General features: G+C 38.8%; 1 protein-coding gene across 1 annotated transcript in view; it reads right to left on the reverse strand.

Annotated features, from left to right (window-relative positions):
* Nucleotides 1-667: 667 nt before the first annotated feature.
* The window catches only part of AP3B1 (adaptor related protein complex 3 subunit beta 1), a 156,644-nt gene continuing 144,761 nt past the window's right edge, over nt 668-12,550 (reverse strand). The window contains exon 27 of the mRNA XM_060761621.2: nt 668-1,418. Within this exon, the coding sequence (XP_060617604.2) occupies nt 1,265-1,418 (154 nt within the window). The 3' untranslated portion in view covers nt 668-1,264. The remainder of the gene's footprint in view (nt 1,419-12,550) is intronic.

Consider the following 12,550-nt stretch of genomic DNA (forward strand, 5'->3'; position numbering starts at 1 on the left):
TGAAGTCTTGAAACAGAAGGTGCATGGTTGGGTAACTAATGAAGTTCTGTGTTAGGCAGAAATGAGAGATACTCCACCTTTAAACCCACATAGAATCATGGAATCATAAGAGTTGGAAGAGACCCCATGTGCAATCCAGTCCAACCCCCTTCCAAGAAGCATGAAAATCACATTCAAAACACCCCCGACAGATGGCCCTCCAGCCTCTGTTTAAAAGCCTCTAAAGAAGGAGCCGCCACCACACCCTGGGGCAGAGAGTTCCACTGCTGAACAGCTCTCATAGTTAGGGTAGAACACCGGAGATTTATGCTTACAAAATCACATAGAAGTATTGAGGGTTTTCCCCAATACAACAAGATGAAGAATTAAGAAGCAAAAAACTAATTAGTGAAGACCTTGACAAAAACAATTGTGACCACAAATGAAAAGCTAATTATATAACTTAAATGTAATTACCTTATAAAAGTAAAAAAAAAAAAAAAGATTTGAAAACCTGTGTTACACATGGTTCTTGGCGATTCTTCCCCTTCCACAAAATACATCTTACAACACCATATACTGAAAAAGATAAGAGATTATCAAGTAATACCAAGGCTGAATTGCTACTTTATTTTTTAATTATTTTTTTAAAAAAAGGTCTGTCCAATAAAAGAGAAATAAGGAAATATATCATAAAGATGACTTTATTAGAATCTGGGTTTTCAGAAAATAGAGATCATGGCAGTTGTGGTAAACAGTTGGATGCTCAAGAACAGAAAGATACAGTAGCTGGTCAATAAACACTACAAGATTTTATTTGTCTCAATCGGCCTCCGCATCCAGTAAATCCAATTTTATGAACGTACATGATGTAGTATATGATACTAATGTCTGCAAAATTTATTTTACTTTTGTGATTAAGCTGATTTTTAGCACTCCTTGGTCTGTTCTTATTTTTATGAAATGCATGTTGGGGGGGGGGGTGGATATGATGAAAAGAGTAACAAGCTAAGTCTCCCCCCTGCCATCACAAATAACATTTAAGAATGTAGCTGACAAGAAAATACATGTTTCTTTGGTTACAAAGCAGGGAAGAAAGATGCAAAGCACTTGCATGTGTGATAGATGCACACTATAGCATTCTAAAACAGGAGACAAGAATGTCAAGAGTGTATTCTTCCCCCAATGCCAGATGGAAAGGCTATTATTATAAATGAAAGGCAGCAGTAGTGGATGCCAGGCACTTTTGTTGTGTGCCAGATTCTGAAGTCCAGATGTAAGCAGGTTACCCCTGGGACAGGACAGGCTTCAGTTCCCGCAGCAGCATAGAGCCAATCACTGTTTTCTCTGTGTTTATGATGAGCTGCGCTGTAGACCCTTCCTCCAGCTCCACTGTGACTAGCATCAGTGACCTGCTATGCACAGTTTTAGCCGCAAACCTAGGGATGAAAACAAAATTTGTTTACAACCTTACAGAAAACAGAAAACAAGTGCCATTTTTGTTAAAAGTTTAACAAATGTAAGCACCATCTCCATAACAGAAAAGGTTCATGTGCAACATTAATGAACTAATATTACACAAAGACATCCTGAAATGTAAATATACTTTAGGAAGAAAAAGTAAAAACATACTTAAAAAGCAAGTTAGTTAGATTTATAGACCTTTATTTAGCAAATAAAGTTGTCCTGTTCCTGGGCTACTTCAAATGATAACAAGCCAATCCTATGACCTGCATCAAAAATTAAAGAGCTAACATTTTGTAGAGATACACATTTCCAAACATGCAGCTTCAAAGGAACGGTCTTATTCAATACAGAGGCTCACATATTAAATGACAAGTTCTCTAAATTAACAAGTTTATATTAAAAATCAAATTATTAATATTATATATACTTTATTGTATGAAATATACAATAACAGCTTCATATAATTTAAGGCAACTTGAGATCTAATCCCCCATTACTAAATTCCATGACATGAAAAACTGACTCATTACACAGAATTAAAAGCAAAACTAGTCTTTTAAGCACTGCAATCGACTGAAAAGCCATTTCAGAGACAATGAACTTCTGTCACTCTGCTTAATTCATTCTGCATGCACAGCCAGGCCCCAGAGACTGGAATGGAAAGGGATGGCTATAACCTATCCTTCCATGTTGCACAAAACATACCACCCCCATTTAAAAAAAGAAAAGAAAAAAACGACCCCCTCCCCAAGTCCAACAAAGTTGCTGCACATGGGCTTTTGAAAACACTAACAAGTGTAGAGCAGGTCTGTGACCCCGCATGACCCCACTTTGCAGGGCCAATTCCCTCTTCCCTTTCTGAGTGACACGTGTCTGAATCAGAGCCATCTGCCTCAATTTGCGCAACATCTTCAGCCACAATAGGACCCAGTTAGCCCTGACAGCGCCTCACAATACATAAAAATAAAACTGCTGGGCTGACAGCACACCATCAGCTATTCAAGAACAAACCAACTGGTCAGTGTCTCATGTCTGACAATTAGCATGGGTCTTGCGCAGCGCCTCCTGGGCTCCTTAGGGATCTGTTTAATTACCATCAACATAAAAGAGGGAGTTTATCAGCAGATACTCAAAAAGCTTCACTCCAGACTTAATTAAAATATTAGCTTCTTCAGCAGGAAACAGATTCCCTTTAAATGAAAAGTAATTTCTCTCTCTCCCCCCTCAAAATAAATAAATAAGCATACCAACTTTAAAATCTTGTAAGACGTTGCCCTAATTTGGCAAACAGAAATCACTCTATAATATCACTCTTTATGGGGCAATATATTTCTTTTCTTTAGATAAGACACACCTTTACCCATACCCTAACCACAAATCCTGGCCAACTGCTTCAAGGATCCTATTCAGTATTCTTTATCAAAATGTTAAAATCTATAGTTTTGCTCCTCAATTAGGAAAGGCTGCAAACATGTCAACAATAGCCTTATTAGTCTCTTTATTTGTTTAACACTCATCATGGGAGTATAGAAGCAAGATATGCCTGAATTCACCCAATAAAAGCTCTGGAGTTGGAGCCGCCATGGTTTTGCATAGCCCCAAGGCTCATTTTACTCTTGTTCAAGTCTAAACTGCAAGTGATATAAAGTCAATGTTATTATAAAAGCAAACAAACCCCAAAGGCATGATGAGGGCCAATTCTGGCTGGGTGCCTCTGTAAGTCACTTTACCAATTAGGGAAGGAAAAAATAGTTTGAAATACATACCTCAGAAGTCCTATTTAAGAAGAGGATTCTACTGTTTGGTACTAAGAAGTCAGTAAAGGCTTTCTTATACCAGCTGCTCTAACATTGCTTTTGTGTGTAAAGGGAACAAATGTTGGAGCCACTTACTGAAATCAGATGAATAGTAGAATCGCATAGGGAACTATATTGTTACAAAATAACCCTGCCCTAAACAAAACAAAAAAAAAAACCTATTTAAAGCAGAAAGCAGGACTGGTCACAAATAATTATGGGGTGTGGGAAGTCAACACCTCTTTCCTAATATCTGAAATGCTAACATAGATGTTCAACATTCAGAATATGATAATCTAAGGGACATGGCTAGAACATAAAATGCCAAGGCAGTTCTGAACTCTTACATTTATTTATTTACTGCATTTCTATACCATTTTTCTCACCCCTGGGAGGACTCAAAGAGAATTCCAACATAATAATGGCAAAATCCAATGCCAAGCATACATGTGAAAACCAAAGCATACTATCTAAACCAGTGGTTCTCAACCTTCTTAATGCCACGACCCCTTAGTACAGGTCCTCATGTTGTGGTGACCCCCAACCATAACGTTATTTTCATTGCCACTTCATAATTGTAATTTTGCTACTGTTATGAATCGTAATGTAAATATCAGATATGCAGGATGTATTTTCAGTCACTGGACCAAATTTGGAACAAATACCTGATACGCCCAAATTTGAATATTGGTTGGGTTAGGGGTGATTGATTTTGTCATTTGGTAATGCTGGAGTTGCTGGGATTTATAGTTCACCTACAATCAAAGAGCCTTCTGAACTCCACCAATGATGGAATTGAATCAAACTTGGCACACAGAATTCCCATGACCAAGAGAAAATACTGGGAAGGTCTAGTGGACATTGACCTTGAGTTTTTGGAGTTGTAATTCACCTACATCCAGAGAACACTGTGGACTCGAGCAATGATGGATCTGGATCAAACTTGGCACAAATACTCAATATGCCCAAATGTGAACACTGGTAGAGTTTGGAGAGAATAAACCTTGCCACATGGGAGTTGTAGTTGTTGGGATGTATAGTTCACCCACAATGAAATAGCATTCTGAACCCCACCAATAGAATTGGACCAAACTTTCCACACAGAACCCCCATGACCAACAGAAAATACTATGTTTTCTGATGGTCTTTGGTGACCCCTCTGACACTCCCTCGCGACCCCCACAGGGGTCCCGACCCCCAGGTTGAGAAACACTGATCTAAACAATAACGTATCACTATGAATAAAAAAAACCATTAACCATATTAAAACATGAGATGTAAACAAACATTTATACATTAAAATACAGAATTAAAACACCCTAATATAAACATTAAATCACATAATCCAAGATTGTAATCCAAAGCCATTCTAATTCTGAATTGCACATATTCCGTATTCATTTCTGGCACTGCATCACTTTACTAGACAAAGGCTTGGTCCCACAGCCATGTTTTTTATTTCTTTCTGAAGGCCAAGAGGGAGAGCGCTGATCTAATTTCACTGGGGAGGGAGTTCTAAAGCTGAGGGGCCACCACTGAGAAGGCCTTGTCTCTCATACCCACCAACTGCACCTGCAAAGGAGGTGGAACCGAGAGTAGGGCTACCCCAGAAAATCTTAACCTCTGTGATGGTTTATTTATTTTGAACATTTATATCCCATCCTTCTCAACCCCCAAAAAGCAGGGTGGCTTACAACTGGCAATCATTAGATGTCAACAAACAAACAATCACAGTACAAACAATTAACAATAAGTAAACCAACAAGATTATAAAAATACATTAAAATATTGACTATTAAGTATTAAAACACAACCAAGCCTAAGCCCCCAAATCCCTCTAGTTCATAGAGGGCGATGCGTTCGGAGAGGTAAACAGGGCCAGAACCATTTTGGGCTCTATAGGCTAATGAAACTTTGAATTGTGCTTGGTCGCAGACTGGCAGCCAATGGAGCTGAAGGTAACAGGGGTTGTATGTTTCCTTTACGCCATTCCAGTAAGGAATCTGATTGATGCCCACTGGACCACTTGAAGCTTCTGAACAGTCTTCAAAGGCAACCCCACGTAAGAGCGTTGCAGTAGTCTATTTGGGATGTAAAGAGAGCATGGACCACTGTGGCCAAGTCTTACTTCCCAAGGTATGGGCGCAACTGGCGCACAAGTTTTAATTGTGCAAAAGCTTCCCTGGCCACCACCGAAACTTGGAGTTTCAGACTCACTCATTAGTCCAGGTGGACTCCCAAGCTGCAAATCTGTGTCTTCAGGGGGAGTGTAACCCTGTCCAGCACAGGTTACAAGGTTGGAGTTAACCCAGTTTTCCAAGCATTGTTCTAGTTCAATTAAATATAAAGCAAAGGAGGAATAGTCTATTTTGTTCTTCCTTTTGAAATGAAAAGGGAATGATATCAATGAGGAATTAAAAGGTATCTCGGTCTGTTCAGACATATGCCATATAGGCAAGTTTGTTGTAGATAATTTCAGGGGTGCTGGGGTTGTAAAATTGTGTACGCAATCTTTCAGTATGATATGATACCCTACTTGTTTTAATATATACAACAACAGCAGGGCCAGGTTTAAAGTAACAGCTATGATCCCACACAGTTTATCTATAGTCTACGTAACAGACACTATTGAAGAAATGTGCTTGTAATGTTTTGATGTGACAAGTCTGGATGAGAATTATCATACTCTGGGGAAAGAGATAGTCTTCCATGAAGTTGAGAATGCATGGTGTGGAGGAAAAAGTAACCAGAGTCTTCTACTGAGCAAAACTGATGGAAGTTCGGGACAGATAAATGAAACACTACTTCATACAGTGTATAGTTACATTTTTGGATTTCCTATTTTAAGAGATACTCATGGTCACCAATTTGGACAATTTTAAATGGGATAAGGTTATCAAAACTTATTAGGTATACATTATGTCCAGTATCAGAGATGATACAATTGTAGGCACCAGTTGCTTGGCAAGATGAGGGACCTAGCTGTAGGTCACTGTGGTTGGACAAGATGGGTCTTGGATATGGTTTATCCTGGTTGTTTTTCTGAATGTCCCTAATGAAGATGCTGATTTAATAGATTTTTCATATCATGAATGAATACATTGAACCAACCAATTTATTTTTACCCTTTAAAGGAATATTTTATTTATTTATTTTTGGATAAATATGACTATGACTGGCAATAAAGCCATGTTCTCTTTTCAACAAAAAAACAAAACTAATCAACAAAAGTAAATGCTTTCCCCTCTAGATCTAACTAAGCTGCCAAAGGCTAATAGTCATGATGGCTGCACACTGCTTGCAGTATCAGAGGTAGTGTGCTGCTCAATAGAGGTTGCTGGGAAACAATGGGGAGGAGTGTTAATTGTGTGTTTGCCCGGTTTGTAGGCTTTCTATAACCATCTGGCTGGTGACTGTGAGAACAAAATACTGGCTAGATGCAACACAGGTTTTCCCCCGTTCTCATGGTCATAAAAAATATCATCAGTCATAACAGCATACATTGCTACATAATTTTCCCAGATAGCTATGAGGATCCAACTATGACAAAAATAATCCAAAAGCAATATCTACAACATAGTAGTATCTAGTATGATATGGCCATTTCATAGTCTAGGGCCAGTAGCCTAAAGAAAGCAGAGTAATGATCACAAACTTTTAAGCACAGTAATGACCACAAACTTTGTTCTTGCAATATAGATCTGAAAATTTTAAAGGAATAGAAATCTTATATTTTGCAATAAAAAGTTTAACACTTAAAAGAACAGTCTCTAACAAGTTATGAATTCGCAGAGTTACCACCAAATCTGTATTTCAACTAGCACTACAGTATGCTTTCTGTTTTTAGTAGTCTTGTTTCTAGGTCTTTGCTGTCTTCAGTTCAATTTTATCCTCTCTTCAGATGTGTTAGTCACCAGAACTTGTTACAATGGTTCATTCATACTAAAACCGTTTCCCCCTACCCTGTACATGCAACCTTCAATTGCTGCCTGATGAAGCAGACAGAATCCTATTAGTAAGAAAGACGATCACAAGATGCAATGCCCAGCCCAAGCTATACAAAAATAATTAGCCCAAAGTTGACAAATGTGCAATGAAGTTGCACAATTAATGTGGGTAGGAAACATTTAGTGAATTAGTTTTCTAATCCCAAATACCGGCCTGCCGGTATAAGATTTTTGCATAGTATTAAGTCAAAAACATTTAAAAAATCAATGCTGACTATCTCCTTTAACAGTAACAAACCTATGAACACAGCACAAACCAATCCAGTGATCCCATAAGATTCCCAATGCAATCAAATTAGGAATCATGTGTGACATAAGAATACAGACTGAGAATCTCTTATCCAAAATGCTGATGATCAACAATTTTGGATCCCCCCCTCCCACAGATTTTGGTATGTGCATCTAAATACATAATGAGATATCTTGTAGGTGGGATCCAAATTTAAACGTGTAATTCATTTGTTTCATATATACCTTATACAATTAGCATAAACGTAAATTTATATAATGTTTCTAATAATGATGTGTATGGAACAATGTTGGTGTACATTAAACCACTAGTAAGCTCATTGGTTGTTGATTGATGTTTGCTTTTATATTTGTGTTATAATGCTGTTGTCTTATTTTGTTTTATGTTGCATTATATATTTAATATGCTATATTTTAATTATGCTGTTTGGGCTTGTCCCAATGTAAGCCGCCCCGAGTCCTTTTGGGGAGATGGAGGTGGTGTACAAAATAAAGTTGTTATTATTATAGTTATTATTATTATTAAGCAAAATTATCACTTTCTCAGCCACACAATTTTAAATTTAGGAGTATTTTGGATTTCAGACAACAGCTGCTCAACCTGTATATGAAACCTTAAGAAAAGTTATTTTTATAGTACTGCCATATGTTAGCAAGGAAATATGGGATGTATAATCTTATATTTCTCTTCTAATGTTAATGTTCAGAGATGGGAAGATGCTTTTTTCTCTGTGGAGTCTCTTCTTCAAATCTCTGTCCTGGCCTATTTTAAATTTTGTTTTAAATGTAAAACCCGTATTTACACCTCTAGAAGCCATTTCTTCTTACCTATCTATGTTGGTCAAATTCAGGTCTGGGAACAAATGTGTGTATGTGCCTTTACATTGTCTGTCAACTTATGGTGACTCCATGAATTATTCACAGGGTTTTCTTAAACCAAATTCCACAAAAGAACAATATTTTTTATTGGGGATATCTTGCTGCATGGCCAAAGGGCTAACCCTGAGTATGTTTCATTAGCTGGGAATATTCAGAGGTGGTTTTAAGTCAGTTCCTTCCTCAGCAATACAGCCTACAACACCTCATATTCGTTGGCAGTCTCTCATCCAAGTACAAACCAGGGCTGGCCTGCTTAGCTTCCAAGATCAGACAAGATCTGGGAACATACATCAATGCACTGTTATTTTAGGCTGAAAATATAGTTGCTATGATTCAACACTCAATTCAAGCAGGACATTGAAACCTCATAACATGTACCTAAAAGATTAATTCAAATTGCTGGGTATGACATGGCTTCTTCCACTGAAATGTACCACAATATAAGTAAAGCAGCTACATGGAGAATCTAAGCATAAACAATACAAGCATAAACAATACATTTTAACAATACAAAAAAAATCCCAATTTGTCATTTATCAAAAAATTAAAGTCATTTTGTATTTTAAATATGTTATTTATATTACTCTGACATTTTCTCATTAAAAAGGATTGGAATCAGTTATTTTTGTACATCCCTGTTAAAAGACAACCTAGAAGTTAGTGGAATTGTTTACTTTCCATCTAACAAAAGCAGATAGACATTTCAATTGGAAAACTAAGCATATAGGTAAAAAAAGGCATTTTGCACAATGAATCCAAAGTGGTTTAATGTGAGATGAAATTAGTTTACAAACATGAAATGCACCCTGCTAAAGCATTGGCGCATATCAACCTTTTTATTTCCACTACAAAGAAGTGATCAACATATTTTGCTTTATAATTTCAGATATAGAAGCAGTGCTGTCCTCTAGTGGACATGAAACAGGTTGGTAGTAAAATTACTTTAATTTGCTTAAATATCCTAATAGCATACATGTGCACACATACACACAGAAGGAATATCATACTGCTTTTATATTAAAGATATCTGGATTTCAGAAATCTGTAAGCAGTAAAATTCTGCAAAGGTTGTAATTTAATATTTAGCAGACAAGGTTTTGAAACACAGACATCAAAATATTTTGAAAGCATCTTTCCCAGCCCACATTAAAATATATGGGGTAAATTATTTAGATCACATCAATGGCCATGATAATGATAATAATAATAATCATCATCATCATCATCTTTATTTATATCCCGCTTTTCTCAAAGCAGCTTCCAATATGTTAAAAATACAGTAAAAATACAATACAAAATCAGCAGAATCAAACCACAATTATAGAACATAATAAGCAATCACTAAAATATAAACATAAATAAACATTACCACTGAAATATCTTAGATAATGATCCATTTTCACTACTCTAATTTTTCTATATTTAGAGGAAAGATGTACAGAGTATTTCCTTAAGAACTAATGGCAAAAATGTCCTGGTGCTTTATTAATTACGGGAGGACTGGAAGGCCATAGGTTTCAAACTGGATGGTCATTAACTATCTCAAAAGAATGTTTGAAGGTCATTATTGACTTTAGAAGTCAAGTATAAGGAAGGTAATAACAATTACCACATTTAGGTAATTTGAAATCTGAGTGGCATAACAAAAAAGGTCTAATTTCTGCATATATTTTGGCTAGACCCACTCAACACTCAATTCAGAAACTGTGAAGGGATATTGTTAATCAAACAAATTTACGTAATAGAACTAATGTCTAAAAACAGGGATGTCCTGCTGGGAGCATCTGCCAGGCTGTTTTGGGCACCAGGGAGGTGAGGGCACTGAGGGCTATAGTGTGCTTGATGCACTAGTCCCAAATCTGGAGTGTCAACTGCAGAAGCTTTCTGGATCCAATGCCTTCATTTGTTGATGTAATACATGGCCCTCATGTTGTCCGCTAGTATTTGAACATTCTTTTGAGACAGTAAGTGGGAGAAAGCTTGAAGTGCTTTGAACACCGCTAGGAGTTTGAGGTAATTTATATGGTGTGTCACCTCCTCTTGTATCCACAGGTCTGAATTGTCAAGTTTTCTATGTGGGCTCCTCATCCAAAGATGGATGAATTGGTCATGATCGTGACTGTCGACGGGGAGCATGGAAAGGCACTCAGATATTGTCAAGGTGCATCCATCAGGCAAGGGTTTTCAACACCAGCCTCAGGATTGTCAGAAAACAAGAGTTGTGATGGTGAGCTGGATTGAAGTAGTTGATAAACTACATCTACAGGAGACGTAGCCAGAGTCTGGCAAAGGTTGTGATTGCTACTGTCGACGCCGTATGACCGAGGAGAATTTGAACGGGTTTGACTCAGACCAGTGATGGTTTCGACAAAGTCCTATCTCCTTTTGGAGTACTGAGAACCTTTCCATGGGGAGGAAGGTCCTCTGGGTGACAGAGTCAAACACTTTGCCGATAAATTTTATCAATGCCATCTGTGTCAGTTGTGACTTCTCAGTGCTCAGTCATAGGTCGAGGGAGTTCAGTAGTGAGAGGGTGAGTGTCACATGGGAGTCGAGACTGTTTGGTGAGTGTGCAATAAGCCAGTCATTGAGATACGGGAAAAGTATTATGTGATGTCTCTGCATGTGCGCTGCCACCAGCGCACATGTGAATATTCTTGGAGATGTGGCAAGCTGAAATGGAGGACACTGAACTGGTAAGTGTGATGAAGCACCTGGAACAAGAGGAAGTGATGATGAGACTGGCATATCCTGATGTGAAAATACACATCCCGGAGACTGATGGTCACAAACCAGTCCCTTTCATGGAGCAGGGGAACAATTGATGGCACCGTGACCATCCTGAATTTTTTTGGAAGGAGGAAAAGTTCAGGTCTCACAGGTCCAATATAGAGCAGAGGCCTTCATCCTTTTTGGGAATGGTAAAGTACCTGGAGAAAAAAAAGTTGTTGGATCTTCCTTAAATGGGACAGGTTGTATGGCTCCCTTGGCTAGTAACAAGCATACCTCTTTGATTATGTTTGTGAGGTTTGGGTATTGATGACGTGCCCTGTTGGAGGAAGTTCCTTGAATTTCTGAGGTCTTTCTACAATCTCGAGCATCCACACATCTGAGGTAATGTTCCTTCAGGCATTTGTGTAGAATGCAAGGCTGTCACCGAAAGGGGTTTCTTTGAGATCTTTGAGGTGTGATGCCGGCGAGTGCTGGGGTGGATTTGGGGTGGCGGTGACAGCAGTAGGCGACAGAGACACGGCATCATTGGATGCAGTCATACTCAACATTTAGGCTCATTGGTAGACAGGTGGGGTCGATGCTTTCGGCCTTGCTGAAGTTGACGTGGTTGCCACATTGATGAGGTTGGAGAAGGCCCATGCTGGTGACAATTATTGTGCTGGTTATACTGATGAAACTGGTGTTGGTTCCAGTGGGATTTCTGTGGTTGGGCCTGAGGTGGCATTCCACACTTTGCCATTAGCAATTTGAAGTCCTGGTTTGACTTCAATTTGTCGTCAGTGCCTGCGTTAGTCTTATGGCATCAAAGGGAAGGTCTTCGATCACCTGATGGGATGCTGTCAAAAGACCCGAGGAACACAGCCATGCATGTTGATGGATTGCTATCGCATGGGCAATCCTAATGCCCACTGTGTCGGCCGTGTGCTTTAACATCTTGATCTGGTGATGTGCAAGCGAGGTCACCTCTTGCTGAAGTGTCGAGAGCACCACTCGCTCTTCCTCTAAGAGTTTGGCATAGAAGGGTTGTGTCTTCTCCCAGAGTATCTGCTAATAGGCACCTATGCAGGTCCTGTAGTTAGAAATTCTTGTGAACAGGGATGTGCTAGAGTAGAGCTTGCAGTCCACTGTGTCAAACTTTCCCCCCTCTCTGTCAGCAGATGTAGCAGATTTTCCTGAAGATTGGGACACCTTAACAACCAACAAATAAGGGTCTGAGTGGTGCTTAAGCCAGTCTTGCCCATCGTTGTCAGACTGGTACCAGGCTTCGATGTGCCTTGTAGGTGATATCGAAGATGGGTTCATCCATAAAGCTTGAATGACTTAAAGGAAGCATGGCAGGAAAGGCGGAAAGATTGCCGTTGGAGCTTTGGCCTGGACTCTTTTGAACACTGGGTCTGCCATGCGGATCATCTGTTCAGAGAAAGCAATAAGCCTCTGGGT

The sequence above is a fragment of the Anolis sagrei genome, chromosome 2 (assembly GCF_037176765.1).
Source record: "Anolis sagrei isolate rAnoSag1 chromosome 2, rAnoSag1.mat, whole genome shotgun sequence".
Taxonomy (NCBI): Eukaryota; Metazoa; Chordata; class Lepidosauria; order Squamata; family Dactyloidae; genus Anolis; species Anolis sagrei.